The 24,574-nt window shown below is 42.3% G+C and overlaps 1 protein-coding gene across 1 annotated transcript in view; it reads left to right on the forward strand.

Moving 5' to 3' along the window:
- The window catches only part of PGBD5 (piggyBac transposable element derived 5), a 136,037-nt gene that overhangs the window by 82,926 nt on the left and 28,537 nt on the right, over window positions 1–24,574 (forward strand). The window contains exons 2-3 of the mRNA XM_056130759.1: window positions 333–760; window positions 11,231–11,365. Coding sequence (XP_055986734.1) covers window positions 333–760; window positions 11,231–11,365 — 563 coding nt within the window. The remainder of the gene's footprint in view (window positions 1–332; window positions 761–11,230; window positions 11,366–24,574) is intronic.

Consider the following 24,574-nt stretch of genomic DNA (forward strand, 5'->3'; position numbering starts at 1 on the left):
TTTGACTTAACAAAACAGGGAAGCCAGAAAGCTTTGATCAAGTCTTTGAATTATGAACTCACATGTCTTCTCCTCTCCCTCATGCATCAGTTTTTCTGAATATGCCATATTTTGTAAGAACATAGTGTGTGCAAATGAAAAGGTGGTTGCTAGGACACAGGATATTGGGAGCACAGCTATTGTATATGTGGGGGCGGCCAGGACAGCGTCTGGGGATGGAGTGTTTGAGTTCTGCCAAGGTTGGCATTTTGGAGGGGTCCAACAATGCGAAGTGTTCCATACTGGATCAGGACTGTGACAGTACAGTAAGCACATGTCCATCTTTATTTTAGGTCCAACAAGAAAGATGCCCCCCAGTGCCAGTGCCATGGACTTCTTCCAGCTTTTTGTCCCTGACAACGTCCTCAAGAACATGGTGGTACAGACAAACATGTATGCCAAGAAGTTCCAGGATCGGTTTGGGAGCGACAGCACCTGGGTGGAGGTGACGCTCATGGAGATGAAGGCGTTTCTGGGCTACATGATCTCCACCAGCATATCCCACTGCGAGTCAGTCCTCAGCATCTGGAGCAGTGGCTTCTACAGTAACAGGAGTCTTGCCCTTGTTATGAGCCAGGCCCGCTTTGAGAAGATTCTCAAATACTTCCACATTGTGGCTTTCCGCTCCAGCCAGACCACACATGGGCTCTACAAGGTCCAGCCCTTTCTTGATTCTCTGCAAAGCAGCTTTGACTCAGCCTTCAGGCCTTCCCAAACCCAGGTGAGGCATGTATGCAGAAAAAGAGCACCAAGAGGTCCCTTCCCTCTTCTTTGGCCTCACTGGGTGGCACTAAAAGCCCATGAAACAGTAGTAACCTTGGGCCTCCTTTGTTCCTTCCTGGGTTCTGAGGTCAGATCAAGGAAACTCTGCTCTTCTCCCATCCCTCTAACCCATAAATTTCACATTAAAGAGGAGAAAGATAATAACTACCATACCAAAGCACAAAGAAGTCAGGATTCAGTGTCTTGCTCTGAGATGCAGTTTTGTTATTTAATCCTCATCCTCCCTTCCCAGTAATTATATTTTTCGAAATTATATTTATTTCTAATTATAATTCTGTTGTGCAGAGAATAATTCTGTTCTCTGTACGTGCTCATCTATTGATGATAACCAGGTGCTCAAAGCCTAATGATAAAAGAATAAGCCTTAAATGTGAATATTTTTCAGGAGTTCCTCATGCTTTACCTGGTACATGTGGCAGATGTGAGGTGGGGGAGAGAGGGGGGATGGGAGGGAAAAGGTGGGGAAGGGGAGAGGGGACAGGGGAAAGTGAATTTCAAAGCAATCTAGAGCCAGCTAAGAGTCATGACTGCTCATGCTGTTCTGACCTTCCTAACCTGTTCTCCAAGTCTCTGTTATACTCATTCTTCTTTGGTCACCTCCTGTGATTATTGCATTTGACTATAGCAAGTTAGTTTCTGGATCATCCTTTGATTTTCTCTAGTAACCTATAGTGGTAAACTAAAGAGGTGTTTCTTTACTATAGGTTTCTTTAACCCAGATTCTGGGAAGTTCTCGGCTCACATGAGCATAATTCCCTTGATCTGTTTTATATGGAAACAAAAATCAACTTCATTTTTCTGTACACATCTAAAGACCCATCAGTTTCCCTAGAGTTGTGCCTCTCTCTTAGGGATCTTCATAAACCTCTTTTGATGATCCTTCCTAGATTCTTTCTTTAACTACATGCCTTACCTCTTCTCTACACAGCTCGAAACCTCTGGGTTAAAGTAGAGAGAGAGAGAGTATGGGGGAAATTGTCTGCCATAGAGGCAGGGGGAGGGTTGGGAGGGGAGGGAGGATACTGTGCACTGGTGGAGGGATGGATGTTCTATCATCGTGTGACTGAAAGTCAAACATGAGAGCTTTGTAACTGTATCTCACGGTGATTCAATTAAAAAAAAAGAAAAGAAGACTCTGGGTTTCAAGTGATCAAGATGCCTTCCTCTGAAAGGTCTGTTGCTACCTTAAAATTGTCGGGGATGTCCTACCTCAATTCTGTGAATATGACCTCAGTCTTAGCCATCTTTTTATGACTCTTGAGAAGTTTCTTCTTTCTGCCTTTGCAATTTTTCCCAGTCTTCTAGCCTAATGAAAGTCATGGAAAGAATGTCAACTCTAACCCTTGCATTCTCATGTTGACTTCCAATTCCCTGCCTGATCCCATTATTTAAATCAAATACATTTTGCCTGCTCTAATGGTTGTGTCACTTAATTTCCTACTTTATGGGGTCTTTTGGATACATGAGCTCTGCTTTTAGTAGTCCCTGCAAAACCAAGATTACTGAGTGCATTTGTTTTTGTTTCTCTTAACGTTTGCTTGATTGAAAATAAAACTAGCTATATGTTTGCCAGATGCAAAGAGAAAACAATAGTATTTGTAACATCCTTAGGGACAGTCATTTGAAAAGTTGTTGGAAAAGGCTGTGGGTTGTCTGTCCTGAGTTATTGCTAGGTATTAAAAAACCAGTTTTTTGGGATGGTTTATATTTAACAGTCTAAAGATAAGGTTACTGAGGATCCTTTCACTTCTGAGGTTAGGCTAGTCCATTGGTGACTCTGATTAGGTGTGTTGATGCCTACTGTGTAAAACCCATGTGGTCTGTAATTGAAGTATCACACATCAGAAATCTTTAACCCAAAGTGATTACCATGGCTGTGTATGTCTCTGGAGTCTTGGATATCCTGAGACTGCAATGCTCACTAGAAAATTTTGAGATTTATGGGCATGGATGTTTGGGATGTTTGGGGGTAGGAATGGTGTGCAGTGGTGTTCTGAGTAGTAGTAGCTGGACTGGGGGTATGGCTAGGTGGCAACTTTACAACAAGACAGTCCTGTTGTGGGTTAGAAGTTAGTCCAGAAAGCACTTGGGGAGATGGTCCCTTTATTTTATTTCATTTTATTTTATTCCTATTCTTATTCCTCACAACTTCTTTGCTTTCAGTTGATGAGACACAGAAGAGGGCCCTAAATTAAAGGCTATGTGGGGAAAGGCTTCATCATGCTAAGCACTTGCTGTGTACTGGAAGACAGATGTAGAGAACTGGATGCAGGGGCAAGGGCAGGGACAGACACGTGATCCGGGTTGAAGGGAATGACAAGAGTGGTGGCATAACCCAGGTTAACAACAGTGTAGGACCTGATACTAGACCTCTCCAAGGAGAGGAAGAAGCTGCATGGTTTTACCCCTACCAAGCAGGAAGGGAGTGGCTAGTTCTTTATCTTATTCACACCTCCCACTAGCAGTCAAGATCCTGTGGGGCAGGATCATAGGAATACAGTTTATAAGAGGTTGGCCCCTGGACCACAGCCCCAGGTAGTAAAAATCGAAAGTGGATCTGGGGGCAAACAAAATGCCCAAAGTACTATACCTAAGTGACGGGAACACAGAGAGAAAGTCAAATTCTCTTGGACTGGTTTTTCCATTGGCTGATAATCAGATGGAATGTGTTCAAATCCAGAAGAAAGGCAGAGAGTTTGGTTGCTCATCTACAACAAGATGATTGGCCACCTACAGCCAGTGAATTCTATAGCACCTTTCCTGAGAGTCATTTCTACTACATGGGGAGACCATTTTGAATGTTTCTCATTCATCCCTCGACCAAGTGTGGCCATGGCTTTACTCAGAACTCCCGGGATTCTCTGCATCCTTTCCCCTTACACACACTTCATTCACCTCAAAGACCCACATGTGTACACTCTGCCATGCAAACTTATAGCCCTTTTTTATTAAAAAATTATGACTCTTTAGGATTAGTTTAGAGTCTTCTAAAATCTTCACAGAGCTCCCAGAATCAAAAGGTAACTCCACATTCACATATGCATGTTTATTTACACAACCTGGAGACTCTATTTCCTCAGAACTGAGGACAGGTTAATTAGGAATATTTCCAGGGAGGGATTATACAGAGAAGTGAATGTTTTATCTTCCACTTCCACTGTACACACAGAGGGAATTTCAGGACATACAGCTGGGTGACAGAAGTCTTGACAGTCTTCAGCCAAAGGAGAAAACACTGGGTTTCATTTTCTGTGTGCTAGAGAGTGTACTGCTCTGTGAGGCATTGTGTCATGATAGAAAAGATGGGAACAAACAGTGGAGGCTATGAATTATTGCTGGCTTTGAAGCATCTGGTTAAATCTAAATTTGCAACTCATTGTCTATTCCATGAAGGTGTAGTTAGGTAGATGGGTTTTCTGAAAGTGAGAAAACCCATGTAGCTTCCACCCATGACCTCAAAGTGATGCACACTTTTTTCTTTCTTTTTTATAAATTTATTTTTTGAATCACCGTGAGAGCAGTTACAAAGTTTTTGGGTTTTAGTCTCGGTCATACAATGATGAAACACCTGTCTCTTCACCAGTGCCCAATTTCCAACACCAAAAAACCCAGTATACCCTCTGTCCTACACTCTCCCACTACCTGTGGGGCAAATGATTTCCACATTACTCTTTTTCTTTGGTTTCATTCAATATTTTGACCCCAGACCCACCATTATTGTTTGGGATTTTACCCCAACACTAATATCTGCTGGAAAGACAACTATAGACAATTTGTTTTCTATTGCTGGTTATGAATAACATGATGATTTTGGAATTCCACAATTTTAACAATTAAATCTGGAGGGATTTCTGCCCAAACCTGCTCTATTCCAAGATTTGTTCCTGAGTCTCTGGGATCATGGCTATTAAGCAGCTTGATCAGGAGCCAGAGAGGCTGTTTGTGGGAGGTGACTCAGGGTCTCATTGGGGCGGGGAGAAAAGGGCCGGCTCCACCCCCATCCTGTGTGGCCCAATGTGTCTCATCACTGCGGGCCCAAACCTGACTGTCCACTGGCCTCTGGAGAATGGTGGCCATGAAGCCACCAGGGGGAACAGGCCAAGGCACGAAACCTATTCTCACCTGGGGTGACCGGCACCGGTAACCTACTGTGGGGACCAGATGCATTTCTGCCAAAAGCTGCTGGGTTCTGAGATTTGTTTCTGAGTCTCTGGGATCATGGCCATTAAGCAGTTTGATCAGGAACCAGAGAGGTCTTGCCTCCAATTATATTGCTGAGCCGGAGGTACTTTGTGTCTCCCACGTACCTAATTTTTGGCTGTTTACTTTCTTGGGCTGGAGCGATAGCACAGCGGGTAGGGCGTTCGCCTTACACGTGGCCAACATGGCCGACCCGAGTTCGATTCCTCCGCCCCTCTCGGAGAGCCTAGCAAGCTACCGAGAGTATTTGATATGCCAGACACAGTAACAACAAAGTCTCCAATGGAGACGTTACTGGGCCCGCTCGAGCAAATCGACGATCAACGGGAGGGCCTTTTACTTTCTTGGTAAACTTGGCCCCAAATTGTTGGGGTCTGGCCAAAGGTACATCAGCAATTTTGGGGTGTCTAGAAGTCTGAAGGCACCATCAGGCTGCTGATGTACTTGCCTCACAGGTACAGATTGACCTGCTGGCGGCACCATACTCCCCTGATGCACATTATTTATTTATTTATTTATTTATTTTCTATTAGTGAGACATCGTGAGGTACAGTTCTAGACTTACAAATTTCTGTGCCTGGGTTTCAATTATACAATGATCAAATACCCATCCCTCCACCAGTGCCCATTTCCCACCACCACGGATCCCAGTATCCCTCCCACCCCCCATCCCTCACATCCCACCCTGCTTCTGTGGTAGGGCATTCCCTTTTCTTCTCTCTCTCTTATTTGGTGTTATGGTTTGCAAAAGAGGCAATGGGTGACAATCATGTTTGGTCTATAGTCTACTTTTGGTGCTTTGTTTTTTAATGGAACTCACAGTAATATTAGTGGATGAATACTGTCCAGATCACAAGTGACATGTATTTTCTCTGTCCTGTGAAGTCTTGTGTTGGCTTGGGAACATGTTGGGAGTGAGGAAACTTGGACCTGGCCACAAATCTATTGAATTACTACAATTAATCCACTTTTTCAGTAAAATCCGTGGGAAGGATTTTCCTGAAGTTTGAACGATACTAAGGGCTGGTACACTTTTACTGTCAATGGCCAGTTAGTGATGGCTTGTATAGTCAACTCTGCCACCACTGCCAGGCAGAAGTCATAGGCAATTCACAAACAAGAGAGATTCCACTAGAACATTTTATTTTTATTTTGCTTTTGTTTGGGGGGGGGGTCACACCTAGTAGCTGCTCTCAGCTCAATGCTCAGGGTTCTTTTCTGGTGGTGCCCCAGTACCAGGTATTAAACTTGGTAGTCCACATGCACAGCATGCTCCAGCCTTTTGAGCAATCTCTCCAGGCTTCCATTGTAATATTAATTTCAACAGGAGGTGATTCAGAGAAACTTCGCTCACAGCCCCAAACTAGAGCACTATACAGAGTTCTCTGAATCACAGTGTTTTCTGCACCTATTGTTTTAATAAACTCCGGATATGCACACAGATTATTTTTTCTTCTTCTTATATTTATTTATTGAATCACTTGGGAAAAGTTACAAAGCTTTCAGGTTTAAGTCTTGGTCATACAATGATCAAACACCTTTCCCTTCACCAGTACTCATTTTTCACCACCAAGAACTCCCAATATACCCCCCTCCCACCCCTCCCAATGCCTGTGAGGCAGATGATTTCTACTTAACTCTCTACTTTGATTATGTTCATTATTTTGACAAAAGATGCATCATTATTGTTTAGAATTTCCTTTGTTGAAAAGGCATTGGCACACAAATTCTTTTTTTTTAAATTTTTATTAGTGAAACACCATGAGGTACAGTTGTAGACTTACAAATTTTTGTGCTTGGTTTTCAGTTATACAGTGATCGAATGCCCATCCCTCCACCAGTGCCCATCCTCCACCACCACAGTTCCCAGTATCCCTCCCACCCCCTATCCCCCCATCTCACCCTCTCTCTGTGGCAGGGCATTCCATTTTGTTCTCTCTCTCCTTTTGGGTGTTGTGGTTTGCAAAAGAGGCATTGAGTGGCAATCATGTTTGGTCTATAGTCTACTTTCAGCATGCTTCTTCCATCCTGGGAGGATCCTCCCAACACCCTTTACTTGGTGCTCCCTTCTCTATCTGAACTCCCTTTTCCCTTAGCATGACACACAGATTCTTAAGTTTGAAATATGACTAGGTTGGGAAGTACAGGTTGGAAGTACTAGGAAGTACTGGGAAGTACTAGGTTGGAAGATTCGTAAAAGGTCCCCAAAAGTCTCACAGCAAAATTTGAGGTCAAAGAAGTGAAGCTTTAACCATATCTGCCCCACCCACCTCCCTCTCACTCACCCCGCCCCTGGCTGTGGAACCTGTTTTTGTAATGCTATTTATTTTTTACTTTATTGTCACTGAAGAAACCCTGTAACAATATTATCATGAAGTTGATATAGGTTAATAAGTTTAGAAATTGCATTAAGATTCTTCGTCATAGAGTGTGGTAGGACAATTCTGTAAAGCCAGAGACTGAGTCACAATAACAAGGTGTTGTTCTACTTGAGCAAAGGGTTTTTACAAGCAGAACATTTGGCCTGGAAAAGAAGGTTGTATACCAGTCTGTAAGAACTCTTGATTACCTAAAGAATTAGTGTGCTCATATTACGATATTTTATATTCCAAAAATGCATACAGTCCTTCTATGTCTGTCCCTCTCTTTTTTTACTCATTTCACTTAGCATGATGTTCTCCATGACCATCCACTTAGAAGCAAATTTCATGACTTCATCTTTCCTGACAGATGCATAATATTCCATTGTGTAGATATACCAAAGTTTCTCCTTTTTTCTTTTTTTTTATTAGTGAAACACCATGAGGTATAGTTGTAGACTTACAAACTTTTGTGCTTGTGTTTCAGTTATACAATGATCGAGTACCCCTCCCTCCACCAGTGCCCATTCTCCACCACCAATGATCCTAGTAGCCCTCCCACCCCCCAACCCCACCCTGCCTCGGTGGCAGGGCATTCCCTTTTGCTCACTCTTTACTTCAGGGTCTTTTAGTTTGCAATAGAGGTATTGAGTGTCCATCAGGTTTGGGCTATAGTCTACTTTGAGCATTCAACTCGCATCCCAAGCAAGTCCTCCAAACATCCTTTGCTAGTGTTCACTTCTCTATCTGAGCTGCCTTTTCCCCCAGCATGTGCTGCTGGCTTCCAAGCCCTGGAGCAGACCTCCTGGTACTTATCTCAACTATACTTGGTGTTTGAATCCTGTTCTGCTACTTTATATCCTGTTCTGCTACTCCCCAGATGAGTGCACTCTTTCTATGTCTGTTCCTCTCTTTATGGCTCATTTCACTTAACATGATACTTTCCATGTAGAACCACTTGTATGTAAATTTTATGACTTCATCTTTTCTAACAACTGCATAGTATTCCATGTGTAGATGTACCAGAGTTTCTTTAACCAGTCATCTGTTCTCGGGCACTCGATTTTTTTTTCCCCAAATGTTGGCTATTGTGAACAGTGCAACAATGAACATAGAAGTGTAGATGTCATTTCGACTGTACTTTCTTGCCTCTCCACTGTATATTCCCAGGAATGGTATTGCTGGGTCAAATGGGAGCTCAATTTCTAATTTTTGAGAATTGTCCATACTGTTTTCCAAAAGGGCTGAACCATTCGGCATTCCCAGAAGCAGTGAAGGAGGGTCCCTTTCTTGCCACATCTGCACCAACTTCAACTTTTTGGATGTGGGCCGGTCTCTGTGGTTTAAGATGATATCTCGTTGTTTTGATCTGCATCTCCCTGATGATTAGTGATGTAGGCCACTTTCTCATGTGCCTTTTTGCCATTCGGATTTTTTCTTTGAGAAAGTTTCTGTTTTTTTAGTTCGCCCATTTTTTTATGGGGTTGGATGTTTTCTCCTTGTGGAGTTCAACCAGTGCTTTGTATATCCTTGATATCAACCCCTTGTCAGATGGGTATTGGGCGAATGAATATCCTTTCCCATTCTGTAGACTGTTTCTTTTTTTTTTTTTTAATTTTTTATTAGTGAAACACCATGAGGTACAGTTGTAGATTTACAAATTTTTGTGCTTGGATTTCGGTCATACCATGATCAAATACCCATCCCTCCACCAGTGCCCATTTTCCACCACCATGGATAATATCCCCCCCACCCCCCCATCCCCCCGCCACTGTGGCAGGGCATTCCCTTTTGTTCTCTCTCTCCTTTTGGGTGTTGTGATCAGCAAAAGAGGCATTGAGTGGCAAACATGTTCAGTCCAGTCTGCTTTCAACCTGCATCTCCCCTCCTGGGAGGATCCTCCAAACACTCTCCATTTGGTGCTCCCTTCTCTATCTGAACTGTCCTTTCCCCTAGAATATCCGCCTGGCCTCTAAGCTATGGAGTAATCCCCCTGGTGTTGATCTCAGCTATTCTTGGGTATTAATCTCCTATTTTGTTATTTTATATCCCCCAGATGAATGCAATCTTTCTATGGTAGACTGTTTCTTTTGAGGTGCAAAAGCTTCTTAGTTTAAGATATCCCATTTGTCTATCTCTGTTTTCACTTGCTTGGTCAGTGGTGTGTCATCTTTGAAGATATTGTTTACTTCAGTGTCGTGGAGGGTTTTGCCAACCTTGTCTGTACCTTGGCTGGAGCAATAGCACAGCGGTAGGGTGTTTGCCTTAACAAGCGGCCAACATGGCTGACCCAAGTTCGATTCCTCCACCCCTCTCAGAGAGCCCGGCAAGCTACCAAGAGTATCTCACCCACATGGCAGAGCCTGGCAAGCTACCCATGGCGTATTCAATATGCCAAACACAGTAACAACAAGTCTCATGATGGAGATGTTACTGGGCCCGCTCGAGCAAATCGATGAACAACGGGAGGACTGTGACTGTGACTGACCTTATGGATTCTGGTCTGATGTTGAGATCTTTAATCCATTTTGATCTACTTTTGTACTTGGTGTTAGGTAGAGATCTGAGCCCATTTTTTTGCATGTAGCTGTACAGTTTTGCCAGCAAAATTTGTCAAAGAGGCTTTCCTTGCTCCACTTCACATTTCTTGCTCCCTTATCAAAGATTAGATGATCATATGTTTGGGAGGAGATGTCAGTATATTCAACCCTGTTCCACTGGTCTGTGGCTCTGCCTTTATTCCAATACCATGCTGTTTTAAATTATTACTGCTTTGTAGTAGAGTTTGAGGTTGGGGAGGTTGTTTCCTCCCATTTTCTTTTCCCCAAGAATCGCCTTAGCTATTCGTGGGGGTTTGTTGTTCCATATGAAGTTCAGGAGTATTTGATCAATTTCTAACACCCAAGGACAATAGAGCCAATGGCCAGGAAGATTACTCTGTGGTTGGCCTTATGTGCTGGGGAAGAAGCAGCTGGAATACACAAGGGATCACTAAGTCAGTGATGGTTGGAGGGATTGCTTGGAATGGGAGATGTGTGTTGAAAATAGTTAAAGGATGAAACATGATGGCTTGTCATTATCTGTAATGTGTATTGCAAACTATAATACCCTTTAGTAGAAAGAGAGAATAAGAGAGCAATTTTCTGCCATAGAGACAGGGGAAGGGAAAGGAGGACACTGGGGACATTGGCGGTGGAAAATGTACACTGGTGGAGGCATGGGTGTTCGATCATTGTATGACTGAAACTCAAACATGAAAGTTTTGTAACTATAACTCACGGTGATTCAATAAAATAAAAATAAAATGAATAAAATAATCTGTGTGCTTCTTTATTCACACAGGGCCAGGAACCAGATCCAGTCGTAGAATCATACAAAATCAAAATAGATTTTGGATAAGAAATATGTAAATTTTTAATCATCCAGAGAAAAACATTTTTTAGCAGTTGAAGTCATCCATATAAAAAGGTCTTCCTTGGAAAGAAGTTGGTACCCACAATTGGTACTTCAGCTGATAGCTGAAACCCCTCCTAGAGATCCTTTTACTAAGAGTTTGTTAGTGAGAACCTAAGTCTAATTATCACCATCATCATCATCATTATCATCTATAAGTCATCTAATACCTGCCCTCTGCCAATGCCTGTGCTTCACATATACTTTCTTACTTAATCCTTCATAAACAGTGGTGTAGACACTGATAGTAACCTTTCATAGATGAGAAAGACTGAGATCAGAGAGCTAAAGTAATTTGGCCCAGGTCACATGACTGATTAAAGGCAGAAACTAAATTCTTCCATCCCCAAGCTCATGCTACCTTTCTTGAGAATCTGCTTGTTTTTCCCTGGCAGGTGCTACATGAACCCTTGATTGACGAGGACCCTGTGTTCATTGCTACATGCACGGAGCGGGAACTGCGAAAGAGGAAAAAGCGGAAATTCAGTCTCTGGGTTAGGCAGTGTTCTTCCACTGGCTTCATCATCCAGGTGAGTTCTGGCCTAGGCCCGCAAAAGTAAAGGGTAGATAGTCAAGGGCCCTACACTTTCTTGATAACCAGTGACCTCACTTGCTCTTCTCTTAATGAACTTCTCCAAAAGATTTCCATTGAGCTGTGATTTCATGGTAGATGACCTCAACTATATTGAAGAAATTTCCTTCTATTCCCATTTTATTGTTTTCATCATGAGTGGGTGTTGGACTTTGTTAAATGCGTTCTCTGCATCTGTTGATATTATCATATGGTTTTAAGTTTTCCTTATATTGATGTATTACATTGTTTCACTTGTGTACATGAAGATGTCCTTCCATCTGAGATTAATTCTATTTGGTATATGATCTTTTTGATATATTGTTAGATTTGATTTGCTAATGGGCTGGAGCGATAGCACAGCGGTAGGGTGTTTGCCTTGCACGCAGCCAATATGGCCGACCCGAGTTCGATTCCTCTGCCCCTCTCGAAGAGCCCGGCAAGCTACCGAGAGTATCTCTCCCGCACGGCAGAGCCTGGCAAGCTACCCGTGATGTATTCGATATGCCAAACACAGTAACAACAAAGTCTCCAATGGAGACGTTACTGGGCCTGCTCGAGCAAATTGATGAACGGGAGGACTGTGACCGTGATTTGCTAACATATTTTTAACTATTTTATAGAATCATTGTGAGATAGATCCTTTCAAAGCTATTCATGATAGAATTTCATTCATAAAGTATTCCAACACCCATACCTCCAGGGCAGTATACATTTCCAGTGTCCCCGGGTTCTTCCCATCACCCTCCATCTCCCTGCCTGCCTCTGTGGCAGACGCTTTTCCTCTCTTTCTCTCTCTCTCCTTCTCTCTATCTCCCTCTCTCTTTCTCTCCTTTTGGGTATTGTGGTTTGCAATATTGATACTGAAAGGTCATCGAGAATATCTCTTTACCTACTTTTAACACTCAGATCTTATCCAGCATGGACATTCCCAGCTATTATTGTCATACTGGTCTCTTCTCTATCTTACCTTCTTTCAGCCCCCTACACACATGTGGTTAATCCCAACCATTATCCAGTCCTCCTAACCCCTGTTTTCCCTGGCGATTGATATTAGTCTTATACTATATTTTGTTTTATATACCACAAAAGAATGCAGCCGTTCTATATCTGTTCCTATCCTTCTGACTCATTTCACTCATTATGACACTCTCCATGTTCATCCATTATAGGCAAATGCAAATTTCATGACTTCATTTTTCCTAACAGCTGCATAGTATTCCATTGTGTAGATGTGCCAAAGTTTCTTTATCCATTCGTCTGTTCTTGGACACTCAGGTTGTTTCCAAATTCTGGCTATTGTGAACAGTGCTAAGTGAACATAGGAGTGCAGATGGTGTTTCTGCTGTGTATTTTTGGGCCCCCAGGTAATATTCCCAGAAGTGATATTGTGGAGTCAAATGGAAACTCAGTTTCTAGTTTTTTAAGGAATGCCCATATTGTTTTCCAAAAAAGACTGGACCAGTGGCATTTCCAACAACAGTGAAGGAGATTCCCTTTCTCCCCACATCCACACCAACACCTGTTGCTTTTGTTCTTTCGGATGTGTGCCAGTTTCTGTGGTGTGAGATGATATCTTGTTGTTTTGTTCTGCATCTCTCTGATGATTAATGATAAAGAGCATTTTTTCATGTACCTTTTGGCCATTCAGATTTCTTCTTTGAGAAAGTTTCTATTCATTTCATTGCCCCATTTTCTGTTGGGGTTGGATGTTTTCCTCTTGTAGAGTTCAACCAGCGCCTTATATATCTTTGATATTAACCACTAATCAGAAGGGTATTGGGTGAATATCCTTTCCCATCCCATGGGCAGTCTTTGTATCCTGATCATTGTTTCTTTTGAAGTGCAGAAACTTTGTAGTTTAAGATAGTTCCATTTGTTTATTTTTGCTTCCAGTTGATTGGTCAGTAGCATGTTGTTTGAGAAGATACCTTTAGCTTTAATGTTGTGGAGGGTTTTGCCGACCTTTTCCTCAGTGTACCTTATGGATTCTGGTCTGATGTTGAGGTCTTTAATCCATTTTGATCTGATTTTTATGCATGGTGTTAGGTCAAGGTTTGAGTCCATTTTTTTTTTAGATGTAGTGGTCCAGTTTTTCCAAGTTTGCTAATTTTTTTTAAAAGATATTCACATAGACCTTCTGACCATTTCTTTTTGATTCCAGCCATTCCCTTTAAAGAAATTCAAAGCATTAAACCTATAAAATTTGAGAAATATTGGAGTTCTTCTAAACTTTATTGCCATAAATAGTATTTTTGTCTAGTAGTTTATTTATTTTTTGAATCACCGTGAGATACAGTTACAAAGCTTTCATGTTTGAGTTTCAGTCATACAGTGATCGAACACCCATCCCTTCATCACTTAATCACTTAATCACTTAACTTCCCGTTAGTCGTCGATTTGCTCGAGCGGGCGCCAGTAACGTCTCCATTTGTCCCTGTCGCGTGCTAGTGTAGCCCAATGGCATCTGTTCGCTCTGGGAACGTGAAGAGCCTCAAACCGATCGTTCATGATCTTGATGAAGAAGTCTGACCATCTGGTAGGTGGGTGGCCATGCGGTCTTTTGACATCCTGTGGAATCCAGTCGATAACAGCTCTAGTCCAGCGGTCGTCTTTAAATCTCATTATGTGACCAGCCCATCTGATTTTTGACACCTTGGCAAATGAGACAGCGTCCCTGATTCTTGATCGTCGACGGATGTCAGAACTCCAGATTGTTTCTCTCGTTTGAGTGAAACGTGATATTCCAAGCATAACTCTTTCTATTCTTCTTTGGGAGACCTGAATAGCGTTCTCATCTTGTTTGCGTAGGGCCCAGATCTCTGAGGCATATGTTAATGCAGGAAGAACAGTGGAATCAAAGAGATGTGCCCGGAGCCGGAGGTTCTTCGTCCTCTTAGCTATTTCTTCGACGTTCTTGAAGGCGTTCAAAGCCGCTCTCTTCCTCCTGCGCAGCTCGGGTGCCAGGTCATTTGTCATGTTGACTTCTTGACCTAGGTACAGATAACTGTTGCATTCGAAGATGGTCGTTCTGTTGAGAGCGAATGGGGCATCAGGAACGAGGCTGTTTCTCATAAACATTGTCTTCGTAAGATTCAGCTGTAGTCCTACCTTTCCACACTCACGGTCAAAATCGGCCAGCATTTGTGCCGCTTGACTGATGTTTGGTGTTATTAAAACAATGTCATCAGCAAAGCGGAGGTGGTGTAGTTGCCGACCTTCTATCTTCACTCCCATTCCTTCCCATTCCAGTCGTCGCATGATGTTCTCGAGGGTGGCACTGAAGAGTTTCGGTGAAATGGTATCACCCTGCCGCACCCCTCTCTTGACATCAACGATCACTTCTTTGTAGAATGGTGAGATCCTGGTAGTGAATCCGCAATACAGCTCGCGGAGGATCTTGATGTATTGGGCTTGAATGCCCTGATTGGCTAGGGCTTCAATGACCGCTTCCGTCTCAATAGAATCAAAGGCCTGATTCTGATCCCTTCACCAGTGCACGTTTTCCACCACCAGTGTCTCCACTATCAGCTCCCCCCCATTCCAGCCCTCTCCCTACCTCTATGGCAGACAATTTTACCCATACTCTCTCTCTGCTTTTGGGCATTATGGTTTGCAATATAGATACTGAAAGGCTGTAACATTTGGTCCTTTATCTACTTTCAGCACTCATCTCCCATTCTGAACAATCCCTCCAACCATCACTGACTTAGTTATCCCTTCTCTATTTCAGCTGCCTTCTCCACCACCTCATGACGCAGGCTTCCAACTATGGAGCAATATTCCTAGTCCTTGTGGGTATCAGTTTCATATTACGTTATTTTATATTCCACAAATGAGTGCAGTCATTCTATGTCTGTCTCTCTCTTTCTAACTCATTTCACTTAGCATGATATTCTTCATGGCCATCCACTTACAAGCAGTTTTCATCACTTCATCTTTTCTAACTGCTGCATAGTATTTCATTGTGTAGATGTACCAAAGTTTCTTTAATCAGTCATCTCTTTTTGGGCACTCGGGTTATTTTCAGATTCTGACTATTGTGAACAGTGCTGCAGTGAACATACAGGTGCAGATGTCATTTCTATTGTGCTGTTTTGTACCTTCAGGATATATTCCCAGAAGTGGTATTGTGGGTTCATATGGAAGCTCAATTTTTAGTTTTTGAAAGAATGCCCAAATTGTTTTCCAAAAAGGCTGGACCAGTTGGCATTCCCGTCAACAATGAAAGAGAGTTCCTTTCTCCCCACATCTGCGCCAGGACTGGTTGTTCTTGTTCTTTTGGATGTGTGCCAGTCTCTGTGGTATGAGATGATATCTCATTGTTTTCATTTGCATCTCCCTAATGGTTAGTGATGGAGAGAATTTTCTCCTGTACCTTTTAGCCATTAGTATTTCTTTTTTGAGGAAGCTTCTGTTCATATTCTCTCCCCATTTTTTGATGGGGTTGGAGTTTTTTTTTTCTCATGCAATACTACTAGTGTCTTGTATATCCTGGATATTAGTCCCTTATCAGATGGGTATTAGATTGGGAGGATTAACATTATCAAAATGGCAGTACTTCCCAAAGTACTATACAGATTTAACACAGTTCCTTTAAGGATTCCCATGACATTCTTTAAAGAAGTAGACAAAATACTCCTGAAATTTATATGGAACAATAAATCTTTATAAAGAGCTAAAACCTTGGGAAAAGAAGATGAGTGGCATCACCTTCCCCAACTTCAAACTGTACAAAGCAGTAGTAATTAAAATAGCATGGTATTGAATTAGAAACAGACCTGCAGACCAATGGAACAGAGTTGAATATCCTGTCACAAACTCTCAAATATATGATCACTTAATCTTTGATAGAGGAGCAAGAACTGTTAGGTGGAATAAGGAAAACCTCTTTAACAAGTGGTGCTGGGAAAACTGGACAGCTACCTGAAAAAAATAATGAACTCTGACCTCTGTCTCATGCCAGACATAAAAGTCAGATCAAAGTGGATTAAAGGCCTGATTATCAGACCTGAATCCATAAGGTATACGGAGGAGAATGTAGGCAAGAACCCTCCATGACATTGAAGCTAAAAGCATTTTTAAGGATGAAACACCACTGACCAAGCAAGTGGAAACAAACATAAACAAATGGGACTACATTAAACTAAGAAGCTTTTGCACCTCAAAAGAAACAGTAGTTTTTTGTTTGTTTGTTTGTTTGTTTGTTTTTTTTATTGTCCAAATGCCCTTGAGGGTGATAGAGTGACAGCTCTGAGTTCTTAATCATCTTCTCCTCTGATCTTTCCTGTGACCACCTGAATATCACTAGCTAATTTGTAATTTCTCTTTATCACTTATCTCTGGTATGTTAAGTGGTCATAATCTTCACCTGAGCCCAACTCCAGCCTTCTAAAGACCACAGCAAAAAGTTGGTACTGTGAAATCACAAAGCTAAAGCTAGGTCTTGGTTTCTCTTGCAAACACAATGGTAAAACCAAAATTAAGTCCAAGTTAAAATAATTCGGGAAAAAAGCTCTCTGCTCAGTCATGCAATGCTAATAGGTTGGTCACTGTTAGTCAGGTCAAAAGGTCAGTTCTGTAAGACAGACTTTTAAGTCATTCACGAGTGAGCTCCTTTATGTTTTCTCAGGATTAGAGCAGAGAAGTCAAACAAGAATCACACCCTCCCAAGTCTCTTTATCACAACTGCTTCCACTGTCTCCCACAAAATAGGTGACTAACTTCAGGATGGGGAAGGGGGGTCTGTGCACTGCTGCCCCTAAGGACAGCAGAATGGCAGAGGGTCATCCATGCAGCAGGCTGAAATCCATCTCTCTGAAGCCTAGCAGGGGTCTTGTTAGTGAAAATCATTTACAAGATTCTGACAATGTATCTGATAGTATATTTTATGATACTCTGCAGATATTGTGGCTTTTTGTTGTTTGTTATTTTTTTACTGTGACCCTGCATGGAGTAAGGCCATGGCACTGGCACATTTTCCTAACAGCAGGGGCTCACTTCCTGGTCTCTTTATCACTTTAATTAAGGCAGGAGCAGTTTTTTTTTTGTTCCTTTTTTCCCCCCAAAGAATGAATGCTATAGAGAATTAAGTAGGCTACAGTAACTTTCCAAGGCTGATCCAAGAGAAATCAGAGCACCTGAACAGATGCTCGGATTGGGATGTGGCTCAGTGATAGAGTACGTGACTTGCATGCCTGATGATCTCGGTTTCATCCCAGAACCACTAAAATCATAAAATCCACCGAGGTTTAGCTCAGATAGTGTGTGATAGAATTCTGAGAGTGCAAGAAGTAGGCAGTATACAGTTTCTGGTAAAAGCAGGCAAATGTGATGAGCCTTGGAAGCTTTAGAGTATGGGAATGTGTCTCAAAATGCTGCCCACACCGCACAGAAGCACTGTCTTGTTTATCGTCAAATCTTGACATAACCTCACACCAATCTTACAAGAGCCCTGGCTCAGGTCAAGGGCATTGTCCCACTCTGTTTTTATAGGCCTATACAGTGAGGATGCTTACTTTCAAATTTCTTTTTATTTCTCTTTTTTATTTTTAATTTTATAAAGTAGTTCACATATTTGATTACATTTAATATTCAAACACCAATCCCACCACCATTACAACTTTCCCACCATCATATTTCGGATGTTTCCATCCTGAACCCCAACCCCTGCCCCAAAGCAGAACCGAAATAATATATTTTGTATTTGTTATGAAAAACCGCTGAAAATGCTACAAAAAAAGTATCCTTAGAAGAAAGAGTGTGAAGATTGTTGTATTTCACACAGGGGCCATTAGCCCTTCTAGAAGAGAACACTAACATGTTGTTAAAGGTTGAGCCTTGTGTGCTTATACATATATATCTGTAAAAAAATTTTCTTTCTAAGACTGGTTACCTCCTACTTTGAACCCCATCAGATATGGTACGGTACTCTTGGAGTATTAGTACGGTGTGTCCTATGAAGTGTCTCTAGCTATGAATGTGACTACACTGTCCAGGAATAGGTTGACTCCTGGGTGCGGCTCAGTCCTAGGGTGTGGAGAGCAGCTGTGAGCATGGTGGCAGTTGAGTTCTGGAGGTTTTCAACTGCAGGGCTGGGTCCCTTGGGGCGGGAGGGGGGGTCTCACCCCTCTCACTCTCACAGAGTGTCATGTTATGCTTCCTTCCGGAAAAGAAGAACATGCTATCTGGATGGTAGCCTATAGCGAGATTATCTGGTGCCAGCCAGAGGTGGCTTATGGGAGTGACTGCTGAGTTGCCGGAGACAGGGGAATATGGGTAGAGGATTTCTGTTCCTGGTCTCATTGAACCCACAGTTCTCAGTCACAGAGTCCCACATACCTGGGTTTTCTGGGGATTCACTCATGGGTGAGGCCTTGCCGGAGAATGTGGAGGGAGACTATGAGCATGGTGGCAGTTGAATTCTGGAGGTTTTCGGCTCCTGGGACTGAGTCCTTTGGGGCGAAGAGGGGTCTTATCCTCAGGAGCGCCCACTTTCAAAATTCCTGAATCCAGAATATCTCCTCTGGCATTGCTCTTTGCACCAAATGCTTAGAATGATGAGTGCATGTCAGTGCCAGCTTGCACATGCTTAGAGCCTATAGGAACAATCAAAGAAGGTTATTCACATTGCTGAGTTACCACTAAAGAGTCTGGGGCTTGGCTATTTCTCAAATTGGTAAACTTTAATGTGAGAATGGATGAGGATTAAGATCTGTATTATGCTTTGTAGGGGATAAAAGACCACAGAGGCCTGGTTTGAGAAAACATTTTTGTTTCAGAGTGCTATGGATCAAACTCATATGTATGAGGCACGCACTCTACTGTTGAGCACATCCTTGGCCCAGGGAGCTTTTTAATGCAATGGTGAAATTTGTGCAACCTTTGTTTTGTAAACCATATTAGTATCAGTCCTATGTTACTCAGTTCTCAGTGTTATACAGCCATTTCCAGACCCTTTAAATCATCTGAAACAGTTGGAGCATAGCTCTTAGCTGGAAGACAACACACCATTGTGTAGAAATAAGAGATTCTTCAACAGTACAGGAACCTTCTAGATACTCTGTTGATGTTGGGTTCCTCCAGAGGTGGGCTTACCTGGAGTCTATCTTTCCCAAGGCTCATCACACTTCCTTTATCCAGACTTGCCTTCATCTTAGACTCCTAGCTATGGAGTCTAAGCAGAGGGTATGCTTCAAGGCCCTTGGAGGTGTCAGTGCCTTTCTCTGCACTCTGTTCTTTGATGTCTAGAAACAACATGCGTGGGGCACTCTCGGTGGTCAGAAGGTGCTCTAGGGCTCTGGAAGACTCTTCATGCCCATATTGCTGCACTTTTTCTCCTGACATGTCTTTCTAGATTTACTGCTGCTGATAGTCAGCTGTGCTTGAAATGGTTCCTTTTATGTGCCAATTTGGCTGAGCAAGATTCTCAGGTATATGGTTAAGTACTTTTGAAAATTTTAGAGAAGTGTTTTTTTTTTAGATAAGATAAACACTTAAATCAGCAGACTTTGAGTAAAACAAATTATTCTCTGCACATCCAATCAGTTGAAGGCCTTAATTGTAAATGACTGACCTTCCAGGTAAAAGAAGGAGCCTGCAAGGTTTCTATGGACCTTGAACACCAAATTCCTTTGGGTTTCAGCTTTCCACTGCATGCTTTTTGACTTATGTAAATCAATTTCTTTAAAGAAATGTTTCTTAGTATATCAAGAGGTAAATGTGTATGTAGATCTCTATGTATAAAGCTCCATTCGTTCTATTGGTTCTACTGCCAGAGGGATTTTCTGTAGCCCACCCAGCTTATAGCTTAATCTGTCTTTTTGTTTCCCAGCCTTACCGAGTTTGAAAACTCTGGATTCTGAACTTCTAGAAGGCTAATACTTCTTTAGCTTTGCCTTTTTTTTAGAGTCTAAGGGTCTTCTTGAGTGTGTGCTTAAAGAATTCAAATGCAGGGCAGGTACCCATTATCAAGGATTTTACAAAATTGACAAGAAACTTTGACATCTGCAAATGAAAATTATTTTTTAAACCACACATTGGCTGACAAATGTACTGAAAAATAAAATCATGAATACAGTATGACAGATACAATAGTAAACATGTGAGTAGAATATTCTGAAACTATAGGGAGGCCCTTATGAGGCTAGAAATCCCCCTCCTTCCAGGTTGAGACATACAGAATAGGGTGTGTGGTGTGACTAGGAAGTTCACCATGGCTGATGAGGTTGAGAAAATAGAGCCTTTGTCACTCACTGCAGCCTAGATGTACTGATTCTTCCATTAAATAGGAATCAACTCTTGAGAACTGCATAATTGTCCTTACTTCACATAGGGGAATCAGAGTTTGTGGAATCCTTAACCCTAAAGGTCAAGGCTGATATTGGACAACCAGGTCTGAGCCAGCAGTGACGGGGCACCCATGGCCTCATGGGATGGGGATGGAACTGGCCCATCCTTCCTGCCCCTCTGAGACCACTAGTTGCCCCCGATGAGCATCTCTCTGGCTCCAGAATGGCCATGATCCCAGAGGCACGCAAACCAATCTTGGAATCCAGCGGCTTTTGGCAGAAATGTGTCTGGACTATGCATTATGCTACAGTGCCGTGCCCCCACCCCATGGGAAAAGGTGTTTGCCCCTTTTCCCCTTCCGCCCTTTTCCCCTGCCCCACCCCCCAGGCGACCCAGTGGCCACGGCCTCAGAGCTTATGGATAGCCAGGTATGAGCTGGCGGTGACAGGGTACCTGTGCCTCATAGAATTGGGGGATGGAACTGGCCCATCCTTCCCGCCCTCCCGAGACCACGAGTTGCCCCCCACAAGTGACTCTTCGGCTCTGGAATGGCGATGATCCCAGAGGCACACAAACCAATCTTGGAACCCAGCGACTTTTGGCAGAAATCCCTCCAGACTTAATTAGCAAAATATCAAAAATTCAAAATCACGCAGCCGCTATCACAGCTGTGCGATATCATATGTTTTTCATAATCAGCAATAGAAAACAAATTATCTAACGAAGCATTTTCAGCAGGTCTGATTGTTGTGGGAAAATTTCAAATAATGATGGTGCATCTTTTGCCGAAATAATGAATGTAATCAAAGTTGAGAGAGAGTAAAGTGGAAATCATCTGCTTCACAGGCAGGGGGAGGGATGGGATGGGAGGGTATACTGGGGTTCTTGGTGGTGGAAAATGTGCACTGGTGAAGGGATGGGTGTTTGATCGTTGTATGACCAAGAGTTAAACCTGAAAGCTTTGTAAGTGTTCTCATGGTGATTCAATAAATAAATAATAACAAATAAATAAATGTCAAAGCTGATAGAGTTGGAGCTGAAGTGTGAACCCATCAGAAAGAAACTGTGATCGTGTAGTGCATCCCAGTACATGTGCTTACTCCAAACTTGAGTATTGAAATTCAAAGTATTTCTGTAGCTTTTCTGTTAAGTGACCAATTCAAGAGAATCAGGAGTGGAAAATAACGTGAACAGAGAGGCTCCCTTCTCTTACTCTGCATTATGTACTTCAACTACCACATGGTGGGTCTCGAGGCCCTGACTCTGAATTTTCATAGAAACAAAAGAAAAAGGTAGGGAATCATTTCTAAAATGAGTGTTAAAAAATTCTCCTAATTGGATACAAAACATTTTGTACTATGTGAAACCATAGCTAATATCTTTGGTTTTGGCTACCCACTGCCATTTTGAGAATAAATGCTGATGGTGCATTTTTTTCAGGGTCATAAGTTTATCAAAAACTGTCCCCAAACCTTTGTGTTTGCAGAAGGTATCTGAGAAATAGAGTTAGCCTAACTCTGATTGTCCAAAACCTCCCTGGTGATCTGGGAAAAGAAAGAGGAAAGATGTATATAGATAATGCTTCTGTATTATGGGAAAAGCTACTTTTTGGTTCACACCTAGTGATGCTCAGGGTGTTCTTGGCTCTGCACTCAGGAATTACTCCTGGCAGTGCTGGCAGACCATATGGGAAGCCAGGGATTGCATCTGGGTCAGCCACGTGCAAGGCAAATGCCCTACCCGCTGTGCTATTGCTCCAGCCACACCTTATGATATTTTTGAGGCTGATGTGTCTGCAGACTGTTCTCTTTACAGTGTCAAAATGATTGTCAATTCAAGGGGAAAATATTGTAAAATAATTTATTTAACGTTGTATTGACAGTTCCTAGTGCAGAATCTGGAATGAAGGAAGGAAGAAGGGAGAGAGAAATTTAAAAATTGGTTTAAAGAACAGATTTCTCTGGTTTGAATGTCTTTTACCTGCCTCAACAGTGCTTGACCAGGGATCCCAGAGAGGAGTGCTGCAGACTAGAGAGCACTGAGCGAAAGGTGTAGGGGAACAGTTACTAGCAGGAGCTTTATGCTCATTGGCACATTTCTCCAGAAAAAGATGGGAAAGATTGACACTTTGGAGACAGAACCTTTCTACATGAAATGCTCTGGAGGTAGTTGGGCTTTAGGAGTCAGCATTCAAAAGGAAACTTTAGAAAGGAAATCCTCTCTAAGTTGTGCATGTCATAGATGCGTCTAGACAGCTAAGTGAATATCCAAGAGTATCAGCTTTTCTGAAAGCTCTAATCTGTGGATTAATGGCAGATTGATTCTAATGGGGTTCAGCAAAAGATGGTTTGCTTTAATAGAGTGCTTGCTGGTGCCAACCTCCTTGCTTAAGCACTTTACTTAAATTATTAATTTTTTATTTACAATAACATTATGATACCGCTTATAACATTATTCTGTCCCTATTTCAGTGAGGAAACTAAGGCACAGAAATTTTAACTACCTGGCCCACAGTCTCATTCGATTAAACCCAGCCTTTCTAACCCCAGAACCTACTCTGCAAACCATTAAGCTATGTTCTCTTCTTAAGAAGAAATTGTTCTCATCTTGAACAAAGACTTAGTATCTTTGTTTGTGGTTGTTTTTATATTGTTTTTGTTTGGGGGCCACACTCGGCAGTGTTCATAGCTTTCTCCTAAGCCAGGAGATTAAGCCTCTGAATGCATAGGTCACTCCTGGCATGGTCGGGTGACCATATGGGGTGCCAGGGATTGAACCCAGGTTGACTACAAACAAAGCAAGCAAGCATCCTACCTGCTGTACTATCAATCTGGCCTCCTTAGGTATCTTTCTTATCAAATTTAGTTGTTTGACAGTCTATCACCATTTGCTCCTGGAATCCTTTATTTTGAAACTTCTGTTAAAAAGAACTAGAAATATTTGCACTAAAGGTTTTTTGTCTGTTTTGTTTTGTTTTGGGGCTACACCTGGCAATGCTCAGGGGTAATTCCTACCTCTGCACTCAGGAATCACTCCTGCAGGCTTTGGGGACCATATAGTATGCCAAGGATCAAATCTGGGTCAGCCTCATGCAAGGCAAGTGCCCTACCTCCTGTACTATCACCGTAGCCCTAATCTTTCTTGGAGAGGGGAGATGGGACAAGGACTCTCAAGATAGGTAAGGGGCCTCAGGGACCCTTCCTGGCAATTTTTTGCCAACTGGACAATGGTTCAAGGTAATGTCTGAAGGGTACAGTTCTGCTAATGTCCTGCAGTGTTGGGGATTACTTGGGCCATTCCTGCAGTGCTTGGGGACCTCCTGGGTTATACCTAGGTATGCTCAGGGGTAACTGGGATTGAGTCATGTTTGGCTCCATGGAAGGCATGTGCCTGAGCCCTTATATTATCTCTCTTGAGGTCTCTAATTTTCCTTTCAATGTTTTTCATACACTAAATAAATTCAGTCTTTTTGCTTCTGACATGTAACTAGATTAACTTAAAAAATGGGAATCAGAATGGAATTTATTTACTGAGTGAATTTTATTTACTTGTAGAGTAAAAGCTTATGAAGGCAAAATTCACCCATCCATTTAATTTTGCCATAACAAAGGATTTTAACGTTCATTGTCTACAATAGATTTGATTGCCAGGATTCATTTGACTGGGAACAAGGCATTTGTCAAGATTTCTCTGATGTTTTTGAGAAAGTAACTGAGAACAAATACCTTCCTCAGTCTTTTGAAGAGTTTCATTTACCCAGCCTCCCACTGTAGGGAATCAGAAACAACAGTTGGGTATGTTTTAGTAAATCGTGTATGTGTGACTCAGGCCTTGATGTGATCACACTAGATTTTGATCCTTTCCCGAAGACAGAATT

This window comes from Sorex fumeus, unplaced genomic scaffold, assembly GCF_029834395.1.
Source record: "Sorex fumeus unplaced genomic scaffold, SorFum_2.1 ptg000007l, whole genome shotgun sequence".
NCBI classification, from domain to species: Eukaryota; Metazoa; Chordata; class Mammalia; order Eulipotyphla; family Soricidae; genus Sorex; species Sorex fumeus.